At 41.5% G+C, this 23,457-nt stretch overlaps 1 protein-coding gene across 8 annotated transcripts in view; it reads left to right on the top strand.

Annotated features, from left to right (window-relative positions):
• The window catches only part of NHSL1 (NHS like 1), a 290,075-nt gene that overhangs the window by 176,905 nt on the left and 89,713 nt on the right, over positions 1-23,457 (top strand). For 2 of the 8 annotated variants that reach the window (XM_045814768.2, XM_045814767.2), the window contains exon 1: positions 852-8,146. The exons of the other annotated variants lie outside the window; for them this stretch is intronic. In XM_045814768.2, coding sequence (XP_045670724.2) covers positions 8,131-8,146 — 16 coding nt within the window. In that variant the 5' untranslated portion in view covers positions 852-8,130. Of the gene's footprint in view, positions 1-851; positions 8,147-23,457 lie in introns of those variants that run through there. 8 annotated transcript variants of the gene reach the window in all.

Below are 23,457 nucleotides of genomic sequence, written 5' to 3'. Positions count from 1 at the left end.
AGAGAAAAGTAACAATTTCAAAAAGCACTATTATCCTTTCTCTCATTCTCCAAATATTAGAGAATGAATAAAAGATGCTCACTGCTGATGTCAAAAGCTTTTGACACCCAGTATAGTTATTCTACGTTTTGGTTGTAAAGTCTCAGAGATAATAATTGTAAAGATGCCTTTCTTTTCAGGTAAAGTGAAATTTCAGATAAGTCTGTTTTGTGTATACCTAATTCAAAAAGCCAACTTTAGCAATGATTTAGAAGTAGTGACCACATATTTTCCCCTCGTAGTGTCACTTAAGAGCATTTTAGTAAGTATTTATATATAGTCTCTAAGTCGGAGCTATGAGGGGATCCAAGCAGTTACCTTAACAAAACAAGACTAACCTGTTAGGGCCCGGAGGAACCTCAGAGAGGACTCTGTCTGCTTCCTTGTTGGACAGGTAAGAAGTGCGGATCCGGGTAGCGCTGCAGACCTCCCAGCAGACCATGGCCCAGTTAGGCTGTGTCCTCACTTTCCTTTCTCCTCTCTTCAGTAGTTTTGAGACTTTGTTGCTTTCCATGCCTTTCTTTCATTTTGACATTCCTGATGGCTCTGTGAGGGTCAAGCGACAGATTCCTTTGCTGACCTTACTTACAGAGCGCGTTTTGGAAGCTTTTCTTTCACTCTGTGTAGCACACAGAAAGTTTTCTTAACTAGATCTGCAAAAGATAGGCAACTTACTAATGATAGCAAAGGCAGAAGAGGGACAACATCAGCCTTGAAAACAGGCTCTCTGGTGTCACTTTTATTCCCTTACAAAAGTATAAATTCATTTAGGTTTCAGAGAATTGAAGGAAAAATCCCAAACTAACCCCCCCCCCCCATACACACACACAAACCAAAAAACAAACAGAAAGCCGCAAGGGCCCTGGGCTGTCGCCTTTCTTTGGTTTGAACTGAAGTCCTTAGAGACAGTCAAATAACTTAATAGAGCTGTTAGAAGCACATCTGCCTCAAAATAAGTGCATTTTAAAACTTTATACGTAGTATTCTACTTCTGGCGTAAAACTCGTTTCCTCTTGAGGGGCCGTAGATTTATTGTCGTTAATAGCTGAATTTGCGGAGATGCATTACGTAAAGATAGAACAGAAAGGAAATGCCAGCCGTTACGTCCACAGTACTGTAGGTGACTTCAAGTAGGACTTACCTTTACTAAAGGTAAGGGAGAGAGAGAGAAAGACGCACAGGGAGGGAGTGAAGGAGGAAGGAGGAAAAGAGGAAGAGGTAAAACAAAAATAAAAAAGGAAAAGGCTTAGATCTTTTTAGCACGATCAAAGAGGAGGATCAGAAAAGATCTCGCTGTTTCTGTGGCTTGCTGTGTTCTCTGTGGATCTTGTAACTCTGTGATTATCATGCACTGTGGCAAGACGCCACCCTCAGATTGGTCTGCCAGTTTGAAGAATCATTTTCTTGCTTATTTTTAAACTCCTAAGGACAGGGAAAAAGACGAAGGGAGCTGAATGGTGTGGTTTCCTCCAGCCGTTATTGTTGTAAATCCTGCGGGTCCTGAAATAACTGGCTATTCCTGAAGTTTCAAACTGCCTGGCTGCTCCGAAGACTTGGCACTTGAGCGGGAAATGATTAGCTCCTTCCTTTAAGCCTTGTCACCACGGTTTAAGTGGGTCACAAGTTGGAGAATGTGATTTCAGAAATAAACTACCTTTTTATGGAAATCCTCTAGTTCTTTATACAACTTTGCGTTTTTCAGATACCTAGTTGGCTATAAAATAAAGTGTTTCAAATTTATAAATCTTAAGCAACTTAAATAGAGTAGGTATTCAGTTATCTGTGCAGAAATTGTCAGGAGCCTGGGCATTTTAGCTTGGTACCTCTTGCTTTACATTTTTGTCTTTTTGCTTGATGATTAAAATTAGCAACAGTCCATTTACTCTCTGGTTATGGGCTTATGTTTTATTAACAAGTAAATTGTGGCAGAACTTGTGTTCCTCTTGGTTGGCTGGTACATGATTTTGAATAATTCTGATTTGTAGACTGACTTCTCTTTAGAATGATTTAGGAGGGTAATTTTGTGGGCGGAAGAGATGCACCTGTTTTTGAGGCTGAAGGTTGGTGATTGTTTTAACTTCCTCAGATTACTCAGATGTTTAGGGGAAAATGATACAAATGACCTCTTTATTTTAGGTTGGCTTTTTTTTTTCTTTTTGAGGGGGTTGCCATTGATATGTTTATTTTAGGAGTTACACATTGATGAAATATACAGCATGAAAGGATATGAGGTTATTTTTATGTGCTTTAAACTTAGACTCTCCAAATATGCACATATTAGGCATTTTGACAATGGCAAAGCTTTAAGAAAATGACATTTAGACTCTAGGGGTTTTGTTTTTCTCCTATAATATGCTTCATTATAAGTCTACTAGGAAAGGGGACTTGGGGTCATTATTATGATATCTTTTGGTATCCTCCCTCCAGCTGGACACACTGACTTCAACATTCTTGTATGGATGCTTTGAAAAACAATTTTTTTTTCTTTTCCACTTCCGTGATCCTTCAAACATTTAATTAGGCTGAATGAGAATAGGAAAAACTGCTTTCTGAGTTTGTTGGAGAACTTGCCTTCAGACAGAATGGTATTTGTGTTTGTGGCTTTGAAAATGAGGCCTCTTTAGACTATCAGCCTTTTTTTTTTTTTATGGTGTATTTTTTTTATTGAGACATACTTTACATATTATATTAGTTTGAGGTGTACAATATAATGATTTGGTATTTGTATATATTGTGAAAGGCTGTTAAAGAAATGATGATTTAGGGACACCAGGGTGGCTTAGTTGGTTAAGCGTCTGCTTTCAGCTCAAGTCATGATCCCAGAGTCCTGGGATTGAGTCCCACATTGGGCTCCTTGCTCAATGGGGAGCCTGCTTCTCCCTTTGCCCTTCCCCCTTGCTTGTGTACTCTCTCTCTCTCAAATAAATAAATAAAATCTTTAAAAAAAATGATGATTTATAAAAATTCTACCATCAGTTTAATTCTTAATGATCAGTAGCTATTATTTAATAAGGAGTTTCAGTAGAGTTATATGTAGGGAAAATAGAATCTAATTTTAGGACTATGTTAAATATTTTTATGATGTCTCATAGCAATCATTATGCTATTGGATATATATCTCGCTCAGGTTTTATACAGTTTCCACTGTTTTGCTTTTGAACGAAATATTGGCGTAATAATAATTGTGGTTTAGGCACAAACATTGATCATCCATTCTGTTTCAGGTATCCTACAGGGTGTGGGAGGTTAAGGGAGAATGAGCAGTTCCCTGCTTTGAGGACTTCTCATTGTAGGTGGGCAGACAGAACTGAGACACTGTGATCGCTTCCATGGTGACTTAGTGCGAGGAGAGACTGAGAGGAGCACGGTCCGAAGGCTTAAGAGAAGTAAAAACAGGTGGTGGGGGTGGAGGCTGCATTTCAGATGAAGGAAATGATTGATAAAGATGGTGGAGGTCTGAAGCCATACAGAATAAGGCACAAAGTCTGCTGACAGGGCCCCTGAAGGGGGAAATGGCCAGAAAATTTTGGGAAAAGAATTGCGTCCAAGCGTCAGACAGGCTTTTATTGTTAGATGAGGAATTTGGGATTTATTCTTACCTTGTGTTTTTTACGTAAGTGGAAACATCATCATCATCATTGTCATCATTATTGTTATTATTATTATTGTTATTTCTTTTCCTAAAGGAGAGAATAGAGCAATTGGAGAAAAAATAAACTACTATAAAGGAAGCAAGGAATGTTATAGCTTGGGAGAAACATCTCAGCCATGGGTAGTACCTTTGGAAGCTCATCGGGCAGGATGGACGGAGCAAGGTTGCACCTAAAGCCCCCTCCCTGCCGCTGTGGCTTACGAGGTGTACCGTGTTTCTAAGGCAGTGGGTGGAGTTACAGACGGGAGCCCAGTGGACGAATGGCAGTGAAGTTAGGGCAAGTCTGCACAGCGAAGACCAGGAAAGGCTGTAAGATCATCTAAGCTGAGAGCTCAGGTCAGCTTGGAAACTCATTTTTACCTTCCCTGGGAAAAAAGAACCAGAGGGACCCAAGAGTTCTTCACAAAAAGAAAATCAAGTCATTTGGCTGTTAGGAGAGCCAGAGTGGCATGAATGAGGTGAGAGACAGACTTCACGGTAAGGAGCCAAATGAGGGCTGCTTTCTTGGCCGTGATGTCATGAAGTCCAGACTTAGCTGTGAAGGAAAAAAAATGGAAATAACCCTAAGAACTGGCTCAGGAAAGCGTATTTTAAAATGTCCAGTTAGAGCAGAACTGCCATGATTCCCGGCAGAAATCTAGTGACCTGCGTTAAGCTCACTGAGGCCAGAAGGCCCTGAGGAGCCCTAGCTAAGTGTTTGCTGTTCCCTCGCACTCCGTAGTGGATTCGGTTCCAGCACACAGTAACCTGTCTCTTCAGCGAGCCAGGGTTCCAAAACTTCTCACACAGTGACCGCCCTGGGATCAAGTCGGTCATCTCTGCCTCCAGAGTGCAGAAGAACCCAACAGGAGACCGGGTCTGATGATGATAGGAAGAGGAGTGGCTAGGACAAACACCCGGGTCCAGGTTTTTGTGTGATGAACTAACCCTGCTCCAGAAGGGGCCGGACTGGGGCACCGCAGTGCGGGAACTCGCCAGGGCAAACGTGAAATGAGCCAATTTAAAGTTGTAATGCTGTACTATTTTTTCTTCTTTCTCTTGGGCCTGTGGTAGTAATTAAATACGTAGAAAAACTCAGAATGTTGGTAGAAACTGAAGTACTGTAGGACAGTGGGGGACCTGGGAATGATGAAACCTTTTGAAAGATCTTCAGATGGTGCCTCTCAGCCTTAGCTACCAGAGGGGCTTCTTCTCTGGTCTAATCTTAAAAGTATCGGAGGGTTTTAGCATCTTCAGTCTCTTGTAGTATAGGGGAAATGGAACATGGTGTTTGGGAATATGTCTTTCATCTGACATTTAAAGCACTGAGATGCATGCCTAGAGATGGAGGTATGAAAACAGGCTTTACCTGGTGGAATACTTTTCTAGTTCATGTGAAACAAACTCTGGAATGGGTGCAGAGAGGGGTTTTTTTCATCTTTGACTTTTTTGGTAAGAATAAGAGGCCAAGATGCATAGAAAGAAAAACTGGTTTGCCTGTTTTTCTGGTATAAGTCTGTCTTGTGTTTTGCCAGGAGCAAAGTAGAATTTTGAGCCTATCTAGATTCACTAATTCTATGTATCATGTGCATTAATTCCTGATCTACTCATATCCTCACTATTTTATTGAAACAACAGCATTTTTTTTTTTTAAGCAACGAATTTCATAGCACTGGAGTGGTTTGGAAGATGTAAGGATCTAAAAATTTTTGGCTGTTTGTGTGGCTACCACTCCCTCTGGCAGAGATAGTAATGTTAAACTTTAACGCGATGCTGGATGTTGTAATCCTCCAAGGGAGAGAAGTGGTTGTGCTCTAAGGTCATGGCTGGCAAAGCACCTGCGTCCTGTCCGGAGGGCGGTGGATTCTGCAAGCATACATCATTCCAGGCCTGCTTCCTTCATGCAGGCTTCTCAGTAGCACTGATTGGTGGTGATGGATCATGACCATCTTCATGGGTCGTTCTTATTTCCCCCCCCCAGACTGAACAATGTGCCTTTTCATGTTTTATTTTTCAAATTATTATTCACAGTTGTTTGATGGTGAAAGTAAGGGATTTAAAAAATATCTATATATAATTTTATATTTGATATTAACAAAAGCATATTCCATTTCCATGGCTTGAGTTTAATGCCGTGACCTTTTCAGATCGGTGATACCTATCATTTCACTAATTTAATAGATGATGGTATTCGTGCTGTTTAGGAGTATTATAGGAAGATTTTTTGTTTTTCCAGTAAAAATTTAACCGCAATGGTATGGAAGAGACAGGTTTTATGCCCATGTAATTATAAATTGAAGTTAGTTTAAAAAGAAAAAAAAATTGTTCCCTTTCTCCCAGAATGCTTGCCTCGCTAAATGTCTTCGTTTCCTAGGGCTGCTGTAGCAAATTACCAAAAAATGGGCGGCTTAAAACGACGGACATTTATTCTCTTACAATTCAGGAGGTCGGAAGTCTGAAATCAAGATGTCCACAGGGCCATGCTCCCTCCAGAGGCTCGAATCTTAGAGTTAATTTAGTTCCCACGTTTGGTCGGCATGTTTACAGCTCAGGAATTGCTGTAGAGACCAGCTGGATGATGCCATGGATGTGGCTGCACTCAGGCTCTCTTTGTTTTCTAGTTCAGTGTTCTTTCCAGCATATAAAGTCGTCTCTATATGGAAGGGTTTGACTGTGAGTATTCAGAATGCTGGTAAAAGCATATAAGCCCCCAAACTCTGTGCACTGACCTGTGTTTGGAAGTCTTAATTCTCTAACCTGTGGAAGTTCTCTCTCTGTGTAACTTAAAAAGCCAAATCCAACCCAAAAGAATACTTTCAGGGATACCTCTGCAATTCGTAAATTGCACAGGAAACTCCCCCCTCCACGCCCCCCCCCAAAAAAAAAAACCCCAGGAAAGGACAAGGACTGACTCTGCCCATCTGTGGGGAGGGTCATGTAGTGAGATGGAAAAGGCTAGGTCAGGTGGCTTGATTTTGATCTTAACTCAGCTCGCTGCTGGTTAGTTGGGCAAATTGCCTCATTTCTGAACCCTTTTACCAGATGAGATGAGCGATAAGGTTCCTTCCAGTTCTGTTCTAAAAGTTAGTATCACTGTTTGTCATTCCACATGCAGGGTTTTTTCAATCCAGCAGCTTCTGGCTAGGGACCTCTTAACATTTCTTTGTGGTCATAGCAACTAGTGCAATGACTTCCTCCTGGCTGGGAACTCATTAACCAGGCCCCACTGGTAATCCTGGAAGACGAGGAGTGGAAACCAAATGAGGGTATGCTGAACTGTATGTTAGAAGCAGAAGACACAAAGCATCTACCCCGTGTCAGAGGGGCTGCAGCGAGCACCCCAGGACACAGACAGATAGATTGGTTCTGTGAGTCAGTTTCCTGCAAAAGGAAGGCCTGCACACAGCCGCGGGCCTTGCAAACAATGGCCGCTTCCGGTGGCCAGGGGGTTTGAGAGTCTCTGAGCATGTCGGGGGCACTCACAGTTCAGACAGTACTTTCAAGCAGGGTGCTCCCGAGGCCACATTTGTAGACCATTTCTCTTTAGATATGCAATAAAATCCCTTCAATGGCTTTTTAACCCCTGCTAACAAGTTTACAGAAATTTTGAACTCAGCGGAGTGAATTTAGCTTTTCGGTGAGGAGAAATTGAACAATCCGATGATGGCTGCAGCAGAGTGAGAAATTCACATCCTCTGATGCCTAGTTCAGCGGACTGAGCTTCGGTTCCTCCTCAGAAATGGCAATGCCATGGAAGTGTAACATGCCTCAGATTTGTGTCCTACCACTCAAGTTTATTACTAGCAGTGGTAGTAATAATAACAACAGTCAACACTTCCACAGTGCTTACTCTTTGTTCGACACTGCGGAGTGCTTCACGTAGACCCACCCACTTACATCGACTCCGACAGCTGTATGCAGGGTTTCACATCATAATGTTTCGTGCTAATTATGTCCCAGTATATGAGTTGTTCTATACCAGAAAAAAAAAGTTAAGAGTATGAGTAACAAAGGAATAATGAGGTCAAAGAATAGGAGTCATAATTAATAGCAAAGAGTTAAACTGAATCAAGTGATTTCCTTTTTGTGTTGTCGATCACGTGAGGTCCTGCATCTGGTGCAATGGAAAATGCTGATAAGACAAACAAATGGGCTTGCCCTTACGCGGTTCTGCACTGGACTAAGTGAACAGTGACTGCTCACCCCCGGCGCCCCTCACTTTCCAAGATGATCCTGGCTGATTCCATGGTGTGAAACAGCGTATGAGAGATAGGGAGGTGTCAGCAGCTCAGCCCAGAAAGCCGGGGACTGGGCAGTGGCTTCCTGTAATCATAGTTGCTGGCTGACTGCCCCACTCTCTGGCAGTGAATGTGGGGAGGTGGGCTGGGAGACAGCTGTGCCTAGCACTGCAGGCTACATGGGACCCTAGAGCACCAGCCCCTCCATGGAACTGCTTCAGAATGTTCTGCCTGAAAGGTGAGGGGGCTTTGGGTCCGTTTGGGTGGTGAAGTTTTAGTTAGGAAAACTATCATCTAGCATCAGCGTCTAAGTCACAGGGCTAGCCTAGCACTATTAAAATCAAAGTTTGGGGGAGTTTGTAAGTATGAAAGTGAAAAAGTCATTGTTCTTTTTTGTTGTTGTTGCAAACAGGAAGAAAGACCTCCTGCTGGGGAGATGGAATTTTCTTTTAGACAGAAAGGACATTTCTGTGTTTGGATGTGTTTTGTATGAGTTTTGTCATAGACAAAAGTAGTTACAAGTTTAGAATTAAGGAAACTTAATGAAAGTAGGAATGGTTTACAGTGTAGCATGAATTCTGTCAGAGAAGTTTTTATGGGATAAGTTGCCCCTATAAAGGATCAGAGTGAATGGGAAGGGGAAAGCAGTTCTATTGCTTTAAGCTTTAATGTGTGAAATCAGGAATGAAATTAATTTTATTGTGGAACATACTTCTTGTTCTAGCTATGGATGGATGATAGTGCTTACTAAGTACTGTAAGATGGTGAACATATGAGTATATATAGAGACTCCCTGATTAGTTAGGGAGTGTTTCCTCTTCTTAGGCAATTATTTTTTTCTTCAAACTCTATTTTTGTTCCAACTCTTGTCTTAATGTAATTAATTTAGACATTTAAGAGTGTGTTTGTCTATGAGATTGTTGGAATGGAAGAGTTAAAATTAATTCTCTTGGAATCGGAGTAGACTATTTTGTTCATATCTTGCAGTGTGTGTCATTCTGTTGATGGGAAATTCTTGACAGCTTTTCAATTTTTGGAAATGAAGTGGTCCTGGCTGGCTTGCTTTTTGCTGATTTCTCCTTTGTCCACAAAACCCATTAATGAGTTCTAGACATGGATTCTCTAGTTTCCACCTTTACAGATTTAACTCTAATTTGACACGTGAGAAACCACCAGTCTTTAATATGAAACTTTGAGTTTGGTATATTTGTTTCCATGGTTGGTACAGATCTGATTAAATCAAGGGGTAAAAGCAAACAAGAACATCACATTTTTCTCTCCCGAAGAATTCAATTAGTTCTTGCTATAGAGACTGTCTAGTTGCAGTGGATTTCTGAAGAGCTCTGTAAGACTGAAATGAATTTGAATAGTTCTGAAAAATAATTTTAGGCGAAATGAGTTATGGGCTCTCATGATGCTGCTTGTTAAAAAAAATTGTTTGCTCAAAAAAATGTAACTATGAAGAGCCAGAATTCAGTATTATGGGAGGAGGGTGTATGCTAACCTAGTGTAATTTCCACAGTGCAGTTGAAATCATTATGATCTAATGATAGCTTAAGGTTTAGGATTTTTAATTGAATGCAGGTGTGGAGTTGTTGCAGGGTATGACTTCTGCAGCTTCAACATATTTGTCTCCACCCATTCCCATAACAGCAATTTCATTTTATTAAAGAATCTATCAATTTCATGGACTCTTAGTTTCCGTGGTAACTTAGGAAATTTTAGAAAGTCAAGTGAATGGCATGTGATGACAAGCAAGTGCTTTCGTGCTGAAGTGTATGTTCAAATCAGGAATCCACAATCCCCTTTAAAGCCCACTTTCTGATCTGCCAGCAGCCAGGACAAACAGTTGACATAATGATTTTTAGGTTGGCCTTCCGTGCTTCGTATGAGGCAAACTCATGAGAAAGTAATGGTGAGTGAGACTGAACACAGAAATACGAAGGGCTACTTATGGATGCTTTGTGTTTCTTACAGCGTTTGTGTTTCCCTCTGTTGGAGACCTTTTCAGAGGCTTTCATTAATTGGCCTATTTCAATGACTAGCTGAGGTTCTAGGGGCTCTTGAGTCTGTGGTTATGATTAGCATTGACGTTAAAGGAAGCATGATTGCCCTTCGTTTGGGTAAATCATGTTCCTGCGTATTTTTTTTTAATTGTTGAGAGAAAACATTCATATCAGATGGTCTCCCACATTGCTGCAGGGTTTCCTCTTCTCCGTTGAGACTGTTTTTTTCTAAAGTCATGTCCACTCAGCTTTTGGTCGATTTGGTGCTAGAGAAAGTGCCTTCTTGGAAGAGAGTTGTCATCTTTGTCATTCCCATCTGCTATTATAACTCACATAGTTATAGTCACTCTCTATTATTGCCATTGAAGTAGCTCAGATCTATTCACTCCGCCCAAGTTCATTTTGTATGAGCAGAGTCTGAGCTCCCAGGCTCTGAGAAGATGTTCTCTTAAGTTCTGCCAGGGTCCCTGTGGTTAACAAAGCTCTGGTGTGTTGTTCCTTTATTGTGTAATCAGTGATCCACCATGGTCTAGGAAGTAAGTTTCCTGCTCATCAAGTAATATGATTAACAGCTAACTACCATGCATGTATTGTAAACCATTTGTGGATTACGCTATTCAAAATATTAGAATAAAATATTTTTACCACTAATACAAAGTGAAACACAAGTTTCTCTGAGACGATTCAGAATGCAAATTTCTTAATTACAGCTCTCCAGCTTCATCTTTGTAAATATTAATTATCTTTGCAGTGTATCTCTAACTGTGAAGACTATTTTTTTTCCTTTTAATTTCCAGTCCATCACAGACAGATATTTTGTGAAACAACATTATGTGCTGTGTGATGTCACCACCATGTCAAACAGCTCTACGAGTCCTCAAGCACTTACTCTCGTTTCCTGTAGCACTCTTGTTGCAGACTGGTGGCAGAGCACTGGCCAGCCGGCACTGGTTAGTAGACAAACCTGTACTCTTCTCCTAGAGCTTCTTGAACAAATTAGCAGTAGGGAAGTGGCTTAAAACAGAAATTTCTTCTCTCATATTCTAGAGGCTAGAATCCAAAATCAAGGTGTTGGCAGGGTCACATCCCTTCTGAAGTCTCTTATGGAGAGTCTTTCCTTGCTTCTTCCAGTTTCTGGTGGCCTCAGGTATTTCTTGGCTTGTGGTAGCATCTCTGACCCTGTTTTCACATGGCCTTCTCCCTGCGGTGTCTCTGTAATTTTTATACAAGGACATGTGTCATTGGATTTCAGGCCCACCCTAACCCCGGTATATGACCTCATCTTACGTGATTCCATCTGCAAGGACTCCCTTTCCAAATACGGCCACGTTCTGAGGTTCCTGGTGGCCGTGGATTTGCAGGGACACTATTCAGCCCATTAGAGTGGACTATGTGTAAAATCACGTTGATCGAAGGTCGCCTTGTAAGAGGTGTATTTAACGGCGAGTGCGGCACTGTGAGAATGACTATCCGGCCTAGCGGCCTTGACGGTGCACTTGAAGCTCACGGCGGTGCAAGCTCAAGACGGGTTTGTACGTGCGGGTAGAAGGGTGAAGAATGTACCCACTATGGTCAGTCACCCTAAAGAAAATGTTGCCTTTTTCTTTCCTATAAACGATCCAGTTTTCGTCATGAACTCTTACCCTGCTGAGAAAGGGAAAAACAAAAAACAAAATTGAACTTGGTTCACTGCAGTCATCTCAGTGTGAGCCAAAATTTAAACAGTTGCATTAGATAGCTCAGTCTGCTGGATGACTCAGTCTTTCAGAATTCTCCTGTTATCCTCCTTCTCTCCAAAGTGGATTTTGTTGTTAAGTCTTCCCCTTATTAATATGGCACAAGTGATGCATGCTGAATTACATACTTTTGAATAATTGTCTTATTCGCGATGTAATTTTAAAAATTGTTAAGCAATTTATGTATGTGGTTGAGTTTAAAAAATAAAGTATTGGGGCGCCTGGGTGGCACAGCGGTTAAGCGTCTGCCTTTGGCTCAGGGTGTGATCCCAGAGTTCTGGGATCGAGCCCCACATCAGGCTCCTCTGCTATGAGCCTGCTTCTTCCTCTCCCACTCCCCCTGCCTGTGTTCCCTCTCTCGCTGGCTGTCTCTATCTCTGTCAAATAAATAAATAATTTAAAAAAAATAAATAAATAAAAATAAATAAAAAATAAAGTATTATTTTTAAAATGTCATTCTTAATGTGGAAAGGAATAATCCATATATCCTTTTGTGGTCCAAGAATAATTTCAGTGTGTTTTATGAGTGTCATGGACCTTTAGTTTCTGAATTTAGTATTGGGTTTTACCTGATCAGCATTCTCTCCGGGGATTTAAACCTGCCTTTGGTGTGTTGGACTAGATTCTTTCCCTTTCTCAGCTCCTACTGCCATTCGAGATCTAGAAATCCAGTTCCATGGACTGGAAAGGTGGTAAATTCTATGGAGTGGGTGTATCCCAGCTGCCTGCATGCTCAGCATGGTAGGGTCCTGTCTTTATCTTTTTCTGCTTCACAAGTTACAGACTTAGGAAAGCCTTTAGGTTGTCTAATAATAGCAAAGAGTTATGTTGGAGATTACAGCTATGAACTATCTCAGGCATGTGCTTCTGCTCCCACGAGGGCCGTTCTTACTAGAAACTCAGCTCTCTCCCTCCTCGTGAATCCTGGAACAGATCACAGACTGCTTTCCAGTTGTCTCGTGTATGTTGTGCATGTAAAAGAATTCCTTAGATTCTTTTCTTGGCAGCATTTGGAAAATAATGTCTGGAATCAGAAACAGATTTGTTATTTCTGTGCTGAAACAAGTGTATTTTTCAAGTTAGCTAGCAAGTAGCCATTTGCTCTGGAAGGTTCTCCACCCCCTTCTTAAATCAGTATTAAACTGTCAGGGAAGCATTGAGCAAAGTTCATGCTATTTTGCTATTTGATTCTGAGCATCACTTTTAAAGACTTTAATAATCAAAATGCAAAGTGATCTTGAGAATGTTGTATCTTTGTGAATCTGGACATTTTACTAAGCATACATTTAGATTTTAAATTTTACTTAAATTAGCAGCAGCTTTTAGAACTGTGGTCCTTCAAGTTTTTCCTATTTTCCCTCCTCCTTTCATTTAAAAGTCGCATATAATTGTTAGTCAATAACCGACAGCTACCAAGGGGAATTCACATTTCCTCAATCTGCAATTTAAAGTAGCACTTTTAATAAACACACTGGTGATATCATGCATTTTTCAAACTGGTGGGCAAAGCCCTTGAAATTTAATAAACCAAACAAAGCTAGCCGTTTATTTCCTTTGTCTTTCCCTTGAAAACTCTGTCATGCTTTCTAGTTCTTTCTTCTTGTGCCATTAAACAAAACCTTGTTTTTAAGTATGTTAATGGAAGGAGAAGGCAGATCACCATGCTGAATAGATGATACCATATAAACTAGGAGATGCTATCCTTAAGGAATGAAAAGACAGTTAACAGAGCTTTGCGGCATGAGGCTCACAGAGCTAGGGGTCTGCTTATTTCTGGAGCATGCTCTGTGCACAGATAGGGCTCTGGGTGATTTGGTCGAACTGAATCAAATGACTCAAATTACCAGAAGCACTGGTAAAGGTTTCATTCAGTTAAGTTCTCCATTTTAATATCTCCTGTTCCATTTTTACCTATTCTTGTCTCCTCTTGTTTTCTGTCTGTCTTTTCTAGTTTTTTTTCCTCCCCCCACCCCCTTTTCCTCTTCGGATTGCCCGTTGGGGGAGCTGTATCATACCTAAGCGGGACTGAACTCCCTCTAGTTACAGAGGTGTGATCAGTAGTCTGCACGCGCGTTAGTAAAGGTGAGAGTTAATAGACGAAGGCAAATGGATCAGTGTGATGAAGGCAGTTTACCACTCGGGACACCATGTCACCGCCGTCAAGCAGGCACAAAGGTATGCAGGGGTACGTATTTTCCCATTTTAAACATCAGAAGGAAACCCCGCTTGAAAACAACCTAAGGGTCTTTAAGCAATTACTAGCTTTTGCATGATTAAGCAGCTTGTCAAGATTTTTTTATTGGGGGACACTGGGTGGGAAGGTGGATATTCTTAAATTGAAAAATGTCAATTATTTTATAAAATCATGCATAGCAATTGTATTTGAAATGAGGAGGTCTTAATTTGACAGGCAATATAACGACACACTATTTGGTATAACATTAGCAATGTTTGTCCTCCATGTGCTGATTACATGACACTTATCAGGTTATATTAACTTCAGGTTTAAATTTTTTATTGTTGTTACTGTCAAAACGTGGCTGATATCGAGAGCCTTTGAGACAAAAAGCCATGCTGACTAGAACTTGGGTTTAATTTGTGTGTTGGGGGGGTGCACGGTAAGAGAAGTGTGAACATTCATGACCACGTTTTCTTTGGAATGTCTTCTTATAACAAAAAGATATAAATAACAGAAAGTGAGTTTTAGGAACTGTGTGAAGTATAATGTAAGTAAATTTCTATTTAAGTGGAGAGTGGTTTTCAAAGGTCAGATTATGGATGTTTGTTCTTGAGAAATTTTGCAAGACAGCATTTGAAAACAAAGAGAAAAATCTCTGCTTTGGGGACCGCAAGAAGATACCTGTGATCTTTCTTTCAAAACTGTGCAAGCTTCATTGTTCCTGAAACTTTGGAATGAAAGTTGTGACAAATGCCTCTGCTCTCCCAAGTGAGCCACTGTTCACAGTAGGAGTGGGCTTGAGGGAAGGCTGGACCAGGGCTTCTGAGGGTGTGCTCAGGAAGGGGAGGCAGAGGGTGTCCCCATTGTTCAGGGACGCTCAGGAGAGAGGCAGGAGTCTGGGAGATTCTGGAGTTGGCGGACGATCGGAAACTGATTTACACCAGAAGTTGAGAGCAGTGACTTTTCTGTTTCAAACAGGAAAAGTTCCTCAGCAAATGCCTGGAGATGAGATGATATGGCAGGGCAGAAGAAAATGAAGCATGTGGAGGCCTTCGCGCCCGCTGGTACTCCATTGCTCCATCCCAGCCATCCGCAAATTGCATTTTTGCTTTATCCAGGCCCTTTCCTGATGATCAGAGGACAAAGGAAGCTCTGGTCCTTCTTTTTTTTCCTGGAAAAGTGTTGCTAAACAGAATACCCAGCCTTACGCAAAAAAGGCTAGTACTATCCCAAGTGGCTAATTTGTATATCTAAATTCATCCAAAATCTGTTGATATTCTGAAATACCTCTGCAGTTCATCTTATCTGGCCAAAATGTTTTGATAGAATTTTATGTGTAAGAGTTTATTCATCAGGGGCACCTGTGAGGCTCAGTCAGTTAAGTGTCCAACTCTTGATCTCAGGTCAGGTCTTGATCTTAGGGTCGTGAGTTCAAGCCCCGAGTTGGGCTCTGTGCTGGGTGTGGAGCCTACTTAAAAAAAAAGTTGTTAGATATTGATGGGCACAGACCATATGCCAGGCACGCCCCTTCCTCTGTCTCCAGGAAAGCCTTCCATCCCTGATGCTCCTGGGTTTCTTCAGCACCCAAGACCTCCGGCTGCTTTCCTGTCCACTTGCGAGCAATTTTGGGCGTTCCTCTTTCCCCAAGATGGACTTTGAGAATAAAGCAAAGGCAGAGACTTTTTAAAGGGTTTTCCTGCCGATTATGACACAACTAACAAGAGTAGTTAATAGGTTAATGAAGAAGATTCAGTAAATCCCAGCTCTGTCCCTTAATAATATAAGCTTGAGTAAAGTATCCTTAGCTATTAGAATACAACTACCTGATAAAATATTGAGGGTTAAGTAATAACATATAAGATGCTGGGCATTTTTTCACAAGTATATAGTAATGCTATTTAAATTTGACCTGAGTGCTTTATAAAGTTACTAATTAGACCTCCCTTGGGCTTGTGAAAGTAAAGACTAATTTGTACCTTAATATGTGAGTATGGTATAACCGTACAGGGAGAAAGCTATTCTTTTGGCTTTGTATCACAGTGTATTTGCACCAATTTTTGTAAAGTTTTCTGTAATTACAGTTGTACAAATACACCCGGATGAATACAAAGTATTAAAAGTCACATTTACTGGCAAATGTACGTGATAGCAGTACAAGTATTTTGAAAGCTGTGGAAGCCAGCGAGAGTATCCTGATACCAACCTGATTCTGACTGCTTCAACACCAGTGTTTGCTGCCACAGCAATTGATACAAAACCTTTCCTTTCTGGAAATGTTTCCTGGCAGAACAAATACTTGCTAAAAAATTGAAGCAAGATTTGGACTACTCATGATGCCTTTTATAAAATTGTTCTGTTTTCACACAATCTCTCCATAATCAGAATGGATGGATGGATCTTTACATGGGTAGCAGTGTCCTTATTTTAGGTTGACTGCTGAGTGAGGAATTGGTAATGAAGCCTCCTTATTGCTGGGTTATTTCTCTTCTCACTATATTCCTAATTCTTCAGTAACCGGTAGCTCACCTTTCATCTCAGAATAGGCTGGTAAGTGTGAATTGTCGGTAAATCACAATGGAAGTTTAAAACAGATAGCATACCAGAAAGATGACATTATATACCCATCCCTCCAAAAATGCAGTCCATAAACACCGAAAGGACTGAATACAGATGAGTACGTTTTTGATGGCTTTAAGCTTGTTTTGAGTATAAAATATTAGTTTGATACTTACCATCACTTTTAGATTTGGGGTTATCAGACTGCACCTATAAGAGACGGCTTCTTTTCAGTTCCCTACCGAGAACATCTAAAGCTTAAATGTCCAGTGTCTTTTCTGCTTCCCACAGAGAGTTAAGGTTGGTATGGCAGATGTTACGAATCTTTATGTGCTTTTTGTCTTATGATAGCAGATTTGGCTGGAAATGAGTTTATGTTACTTGCTCCCTGCCCCTCACTCACCTTCATGAAATCTTTGAATGGATCCATTGTTGGCATGTTATCTGCAGAAGATAAAGTATCTGGGAGCCGAGGGGAGAACAGGAGCCCCTGAAATAGATGAGATGCCTTTGGCACATGACGTACCAAAGGGTTCTCCCAGACTACTATTTTGGACTGTGTTTGACTAGATTTTCTTTGCTTTCATTTCCCCTTTCCCTCATTTTAACATTGGAAAGTGACCTCCATGTTCTGTGCATGAAAAGCAGCCACCTTTCTTTGTCTCTCGCTTGATATTGCCCCCCAGCAACAATTATGTCAGGCCATATGGCTGCCCCATAGAGAAATGAGAAAACCGGCTTCCCTCTGCCAGAGTAGTGCTTCCCTCACACCCAACGAGAATCCTTACTTGGGATAATTCTCTAGTCAGTGTTGAGAGTCCTTTGCTGTTTTCTAGTGAGGGAATCTAGTATTTGTGATATGCTGGTGGCACCCAAATTTCTATTTGGACCTCTCCCCTAAACTTCAAATATGAATAGCCGTCTGCCCACTCCACATTTCCAACTGGATGTCTAGTAGTGGTCATGAATGCATCACACTTTTTTTTTTTTAAGATTTTATTTATTTATTTGACAGAGATAGAGACAGCCAGTGAAAGAGGGAACACAAGCAGGGGGAGTGGGAGAGGAAGAAGCAGGCTCATAGCAGAAGAGCCTGACGTGGGGCTCGATCCCATAACGCCGGGATCACACCCTGAGCCGAAGGCAGATGCTTAACCGCTGTGCCACCCAGGAGCCCCTGCATCACACTCTTGGTTCCCCTCATGCTAGCCCATATCTGTTCCACTGTAGCCTTCCTCATTTCAGTTAGGGGGCAAATGCATCTTTCCAGTTGCTTAGGCCAAAACCTTGAAGTCCTCTATGCCTCCTTTTTCTTTCATACCCCACATTCAGTGTGTCAGAAAATCCCATTGACTCAATTTTTAAAATCTTTTCCACCATCCGACTACCTCCCAGACCGCCACTGCCCCCCCCCCCCGCCTGAGTCCCGCCTTAGTTTCCCTTTACAGACTGTTTCAACCCAGTGGCCCGAGTGAACCCTTAAAAACATATGTGGTGGTTCCACTCCTTTACTCAAAACTGCATTTCACCTGAAGTAAAAGCTCGAGTCTTGGCAATTTCTCTGTATTTTGGGGGGTGTCATTCATGGACCAAACCTAAGCCATAGAGAAGAGGGGGTCGTTACCTCAGCTCCAGGGCTTACAGCTGTATCAAATCCTTTAGTCTGGTGGAGAAGGAACAAGATCCCAGGTGAGTCATGTTCTTGTTTGATGCTCTTAGAAGGTGTGATCTTTAATGGGTTCCTTCGTCTTCTCTGCAGTGGGAATGAAGATCATTCTGCTCTCATTTTAGCATTAAAGGTAGCAATCTGTGGATTTAATGCAGCTGCCGGAGATATACCTTTAGTCTTTACTAAATAGGTTTGGTAAGAGTTTTGGCTGGGATTTTGGAAAATTGATCCCCATGGCTTTTTTGTTAGGGAGCCTATCCAAATTAGACAGCTCACTTTGATGTTTAATAAGCAGCTCAGTTTTTATTCTTATCCATATATTTGTTTTGCTGAGCTTTGTGTGTTATAAGGAATAGCAAGAGTCCTCTCATGATAAGTGCAGTATTTTACTCTTTTGTACTACCACAGCTTCCTCTTTCACAGCATTGTTAAAATGGAGGGCAGGTTCGGACCCCTCACTGAGTGTGATTTGCGTGTTCTTTGGGACACGTACTACTTTTTCTGTGTGGTAGTGATTGATGCTTTGGCTTCCCTACTAGATTCTAAGTTCCCTGGGGGCCTAGCGCATTAGCTTGACCACGAAAGAATTCCAGTTGATATTTGTGGATTAAAGGCATGAAATGTAATATGTAACCTAGTTTAGGTGAAACGGACTGTAGACATCACTCCTCCTGAAAATAAATGGGCTTTTTTTGAGGATAGCTTAAAATATAAAAGTGGATTTTTCTACATTCAGCTGAAAATACATAGGCAATAAGCAAAGCAAGAAAGATTTTTAACTTTCAAAGTCTTATTTCTTATTTTCTGTAGCAACTGGATAGAAAAATCTAATGCAACAATTTCAATCATAAATGGCTTGTAAGAGTGGGAAGCTGGTATAAAGGAGAAAGGTAATGTATTTCTAGAAATTCAAACATTGTGGTGATGGGGAGGGAGGTGTATTTCTCAGGTGCCTTCTTGGTCTTTGAAGTGGCAGGTCACTCTGGGAGGTGGCCAGTCCCCTCCTGGTTCCTCCCAAGCCCCATTCTGAAGGGCTTACGCTTCTCTTGACTAAGGGATTGAGGACTTATTCACCAAGGAGAAGCACACCCTGATCCAAGCACTTTCTTACCTCTTAGGTTTAAACACACACACACCCCCCACCACCACAAGCACCACCACTCCAAGGCATAGTCTGGTGAAGGGGCAGTTGAGCATGGACAAAAACAGAAAAGTGGTAAAATTGTCTTTCGAAGTATGGATTATTTTCTCTTAGCAGATCATTTAAATATGTGATGTGTTGTTGTTGTTGGTTTTTTTATTTTTTATTTAACATCTGTTTAAATACTTCCATTGGACTTTTACTTCCTTTGGTCTTCTCATCCCTTGTTCTAAATTTTCAGATCTGCTAGATGATTTTCTAGGGTTCCCTGGTATGCAATTCGTTCTATCTCCATTATAACGTTTGTCTCCCATGTTCTCTGTAAATATGCATACAATATGGTCACTATGTTTTTCTGTCTATACTAGGACCATGAGAACAAGCTGGGTATTATTTAGGACCTTACGTCAGAGTACACCTAGAGGTGCTCTATTAATATCTGTTGAGTGAGTGAGCGCTTAGCTGCCTCAGGACTTTATTCCTTCTCTTCATTGCTGCTATGGTTATTAAAAGTTACAAGAACTTTGACCTAGAGGTTGTCTTTTCAGCTTAAAAAGATGACAGATCCATCATTTTAATGACCAATTGAGATCTTACTAAAATGCCCATTCAGGATTATGAACCTGAAGTCTTCTTAATGTTTTTAACTGTGAGTAAAATTTCTGCGCGTGAGGCAGAAAGACTCTTAACCTGGGAATCAGACAGAGTTTCTGATCCTGAGTCTATCATTTACTGACTGTAAGGAAGCCACTTAGGCTCTCTTGGCCATTTTCTCCATCTAATAAATAGAAGTGACTGCCCTGGGGGGCGCCTGGGTGGCACAGCGGTTAAGCGTCTGCCTTTGGCTCAGGGCGTGATCCCGGCGTTATGGGATCGAGCCCCACATCAGGCTCTTCTGCTATGAGCCTGCTTCTTTCTCTCCCATTCCCCCTGCTTGTGTTCCCTCTCTTGCTGGCTGTCTCTATCTCTGTCGAATAAATAAATAAAATATTAAAAAAAAAAAAAAAAAGAGAGAAGTGACTGCCCTGCCTGCTTGGTGGGGTGATTCTTTGGGAATCAAATGAGATGAGGCACCTGGAATGTAGTGGGAAACCAGCAGTCCTCTGTCTCCTCCTCTCCCCTTCTCCTACACTTCCTGTCAATTCTCCCTCTTGAATATGCTCTGTCCTCTCTGTCTCCTAGGCCAGCACCGCCTTAGGGTGCTGACGAGTAGTATTTTATTCTTTTTCTGTCTTCTCAGTCTCTTAATGCCCTGATTTTAGTGTGCTTGCTCTCAGGACATACCCAGACTCTCTCCAGGATGTGGTTTCTCCTCCGGTAAACATTCCTCCGTCCCCTCACCATATCATTGTTTTTAGCATAAAGTCAATTTCCTTACCATGATGTAGACAAGCCCTTCATGAAAGAATGCCTCCCTATTTTCCTCTTCAGCTTCAGTTCCCACTAGCCACTCTCCCTTCTATATTCACCACTTTTGTTCCTCTTTCTCTGCACGTGCCAGGACCCTCTGCTTAGAAGGAATCTCTGTTTCTCCCCTGGCGCATCATCCTAACATTTCGATTGGACCAACAGGACCCTGTTCAGACATTACCTCCTGCAGAAGTCCTCCACACTAACGTTCCTAAGCTGGTCTTAACTTCTCTGGGCCTCCTGCCACATTGTCATCCAGCAGTTTTCTTGTGCTAGGCAGTAAGGCAGGGAACGTGTTCTTCATTGTCCTTGATGCCAAGAACCACATCAATGTTGGGTGGTTGCATTAATTTATTAATACTCAAAAATTTTGAAAAATGCGAGGGAAAATTCTGGTGTTTCATCTGGCTTTGTATTAGAAACAAAGTAGAAAACATTACCCTACCCATGTATAAAGTTATAAACTTTCACACCTGGGATACCGTGCCTCGTTCCAGCTGTTCTCTGTAGATAAGTTCTAAGGCATTGGAATGCACGAAAAGTTTCAATTAAGATCATTTGCCTTGGAAGGAGAAGTAACTATGCCAAGAAATCCTAAAATAATTTGGATTTTATCCGGGAAAATCATGTTTGGGATGCAAGACCACAGTATTCTATGAGAGTAAGTGACATGGAGGTGGTCAAGCAGAGCTAAGTATTCAGGACAAGGGACGTGGTGTTCATTCCCTGGAATGGTGGTGCAACCTAGAAATATTAACTCATTCAGGAAAAGTGCAAATAATTAATGATTGATCCATAACTGATTATCAAGGTGAAATGGTTTGAGTCTTCTGGCATTGAAGGAATCCAAATAATGGAAAACTCCAGCCTGCCAACTCTGATGGGCAAAATTTTAGCCCCAGGACTTTTATCCCCTGATGCCAGGCCTGTCAATATGTTCTACGTGGCAAAACGGGACTTTGCAGATGTAGTTAAGGTTACTACTCAGTGACCTTAAAGGGAGATTAGCTTGGATTGTCCAGGTGGCTCTGATGTCATCCCAGGAGCCTTTAAGAGCAGTGCTTTCTCCCAGCTGCTGGCAAAGGTGAAGTCGGGGAGGTTCTAAGCCTGGGAAGGATTCAGGGTGTTGCTGGCTTGACTACGAAGGGAACCACTAGGAAACCGAGAGAAGGAACTGAATTTCACCAGCAACCTGAATGAGCTTGGAAGCAGATATTCCTCCACAGTCCCCAGATAAGAGTCTGATCAACACCTTGATTTAGGCCTTGTAAAATCTTAACTAGGGGACCCAGAAGCCTTCTGGATGTTGGGCCTACAGAACCGTGAGAATATATGGGTATTGTTTTAAGGTGCCAAATTCATGGTAACTTGGTAAAACAGCAGTAGAGAACTACTACACCAACAAAACAAAAAATGGGGCTGGGGCATGGGAACTTCTTGCTTTGGGGACCTTTCTGTTAGGAAGACTTGATTTCCAGTGGACCTTAGTACTAACTGGACCAAATTTGAAAGCACTAGACTTGAATGCCCTTTCTGGCAGTTGTAAGGGGTCTTTATTTCTGGCTGATCTGAGATCTCTCCCTGACATCTGAAGCATCAGAGTTGATCCAAGGCATGCCGTGAGGGCGTCTCAGACTTCTGTGGCCTCTACGGGAAAATCAAGGCTGATCGTGCATTATATGCCGACTTTGTCCAGGAACAGTTAACCGTAATAAATCAGAGAAACGAAGATTGTTTTTGGTAGTAGAATATCAGAGGCTCATTCTCTTTTTTTCCAAGTAGGACATCTGAGATGTTTACTTCTTTTTAGCACTGGTTTTCTAACGTTGCCTTTGTGAGAGCCATTCTGTTGGTCAAAGGCCCCCTCAAAGCCCAAACGCTTGAAATATACTTGGTTTTTGTTAATAAAAAATAGAGGAGTTGATTTGACAGCCTTTAAGAAATACTGTACTCTCATTGCAATTCTAAAAGCCACTTCTTTTAGCTGTGCTGTGCAGGACAGGCAGAAGTCTAAGTCTGGGCTCTGCTTTGCCGACGTGGTGCATTTATCTATATGAAATATCAAAGCAGTTGGTTTGGTATCAGTTGGCTTGAAATATGAGAACAGTGGCGTCTGCATAGGGTAATAATAATAGAGTCAGAAATTAACGGAGCTGATAACCCTACTTAATCGTTCACCTTTGTAGGAATTAAGTGATAAGTGCCTACATCTTTTGTAGAGGAAAAATCATGAATTATATATACATTTATTCCTCTCAAACATGAAATAACAGGCTCATAAATAATTCTTTTAATGACTAGTCAAAGAATGGAAATTAAAAAGACAGGCTGCTGACTTGACGGGCCACTGCTGCCAACGAAGTTTGAAAACCTGACAGTTTTTTGTTTGTTTGTTTGCTTTGGTTATTTTATATGTGTAACAAATTTCAGCTGTAATGCTTAATTTGGAAATGAGCTTTATTTGTTCAGCACATTAATTTTGTCATTCAGAGATTGTCTACGTTTTCTTTTCTAAGCCAATCTCTCTTCTGTATCTTAGCGTATTTGATTTTTTTTTTTTTTGAAAGAAACATTTACTTAGGGGTGCTTGGGTGGCTCAGTCTGTGAAGCGTCTGACTCTTGGTTTCGGCTCAGGTCATGATCTCAGGGTCATGAGATCAAGCCCTGCATCGGGCTCCTGGCTCAGCATGGCGTCTCCTTGAGTTTCTCTCTCCCTCTCCCTCTGCTCCTACCCCGTGCATGCACGTGCACTCTCTCTTTGAAATAAATAACTAATCTGAACAACAACAACTAAGAAACATTTACTTAGTATGAGAGAAAATCCACTGCACGGTAGTGTTCGAAGGCCAGGC

Source organism: Ursus americanus, chromosome 11, assembly GCF_024610735.1.
Source record: "Ursus americanus isolate L20-20 chromosome 11, mUrsAme1.1.p, whole genome shotgun sequence".
NCBI lineage: Eukaryota > Metazoa > Chordata > Mammalia > Carnivora > Ursidae > Ursus > Ursus americanus.
The sequence above is the reverse complement of the archived record's forward strand: the minus strand, read 5'-3'. Positions and strand labels throughout refer to the sequence as shown.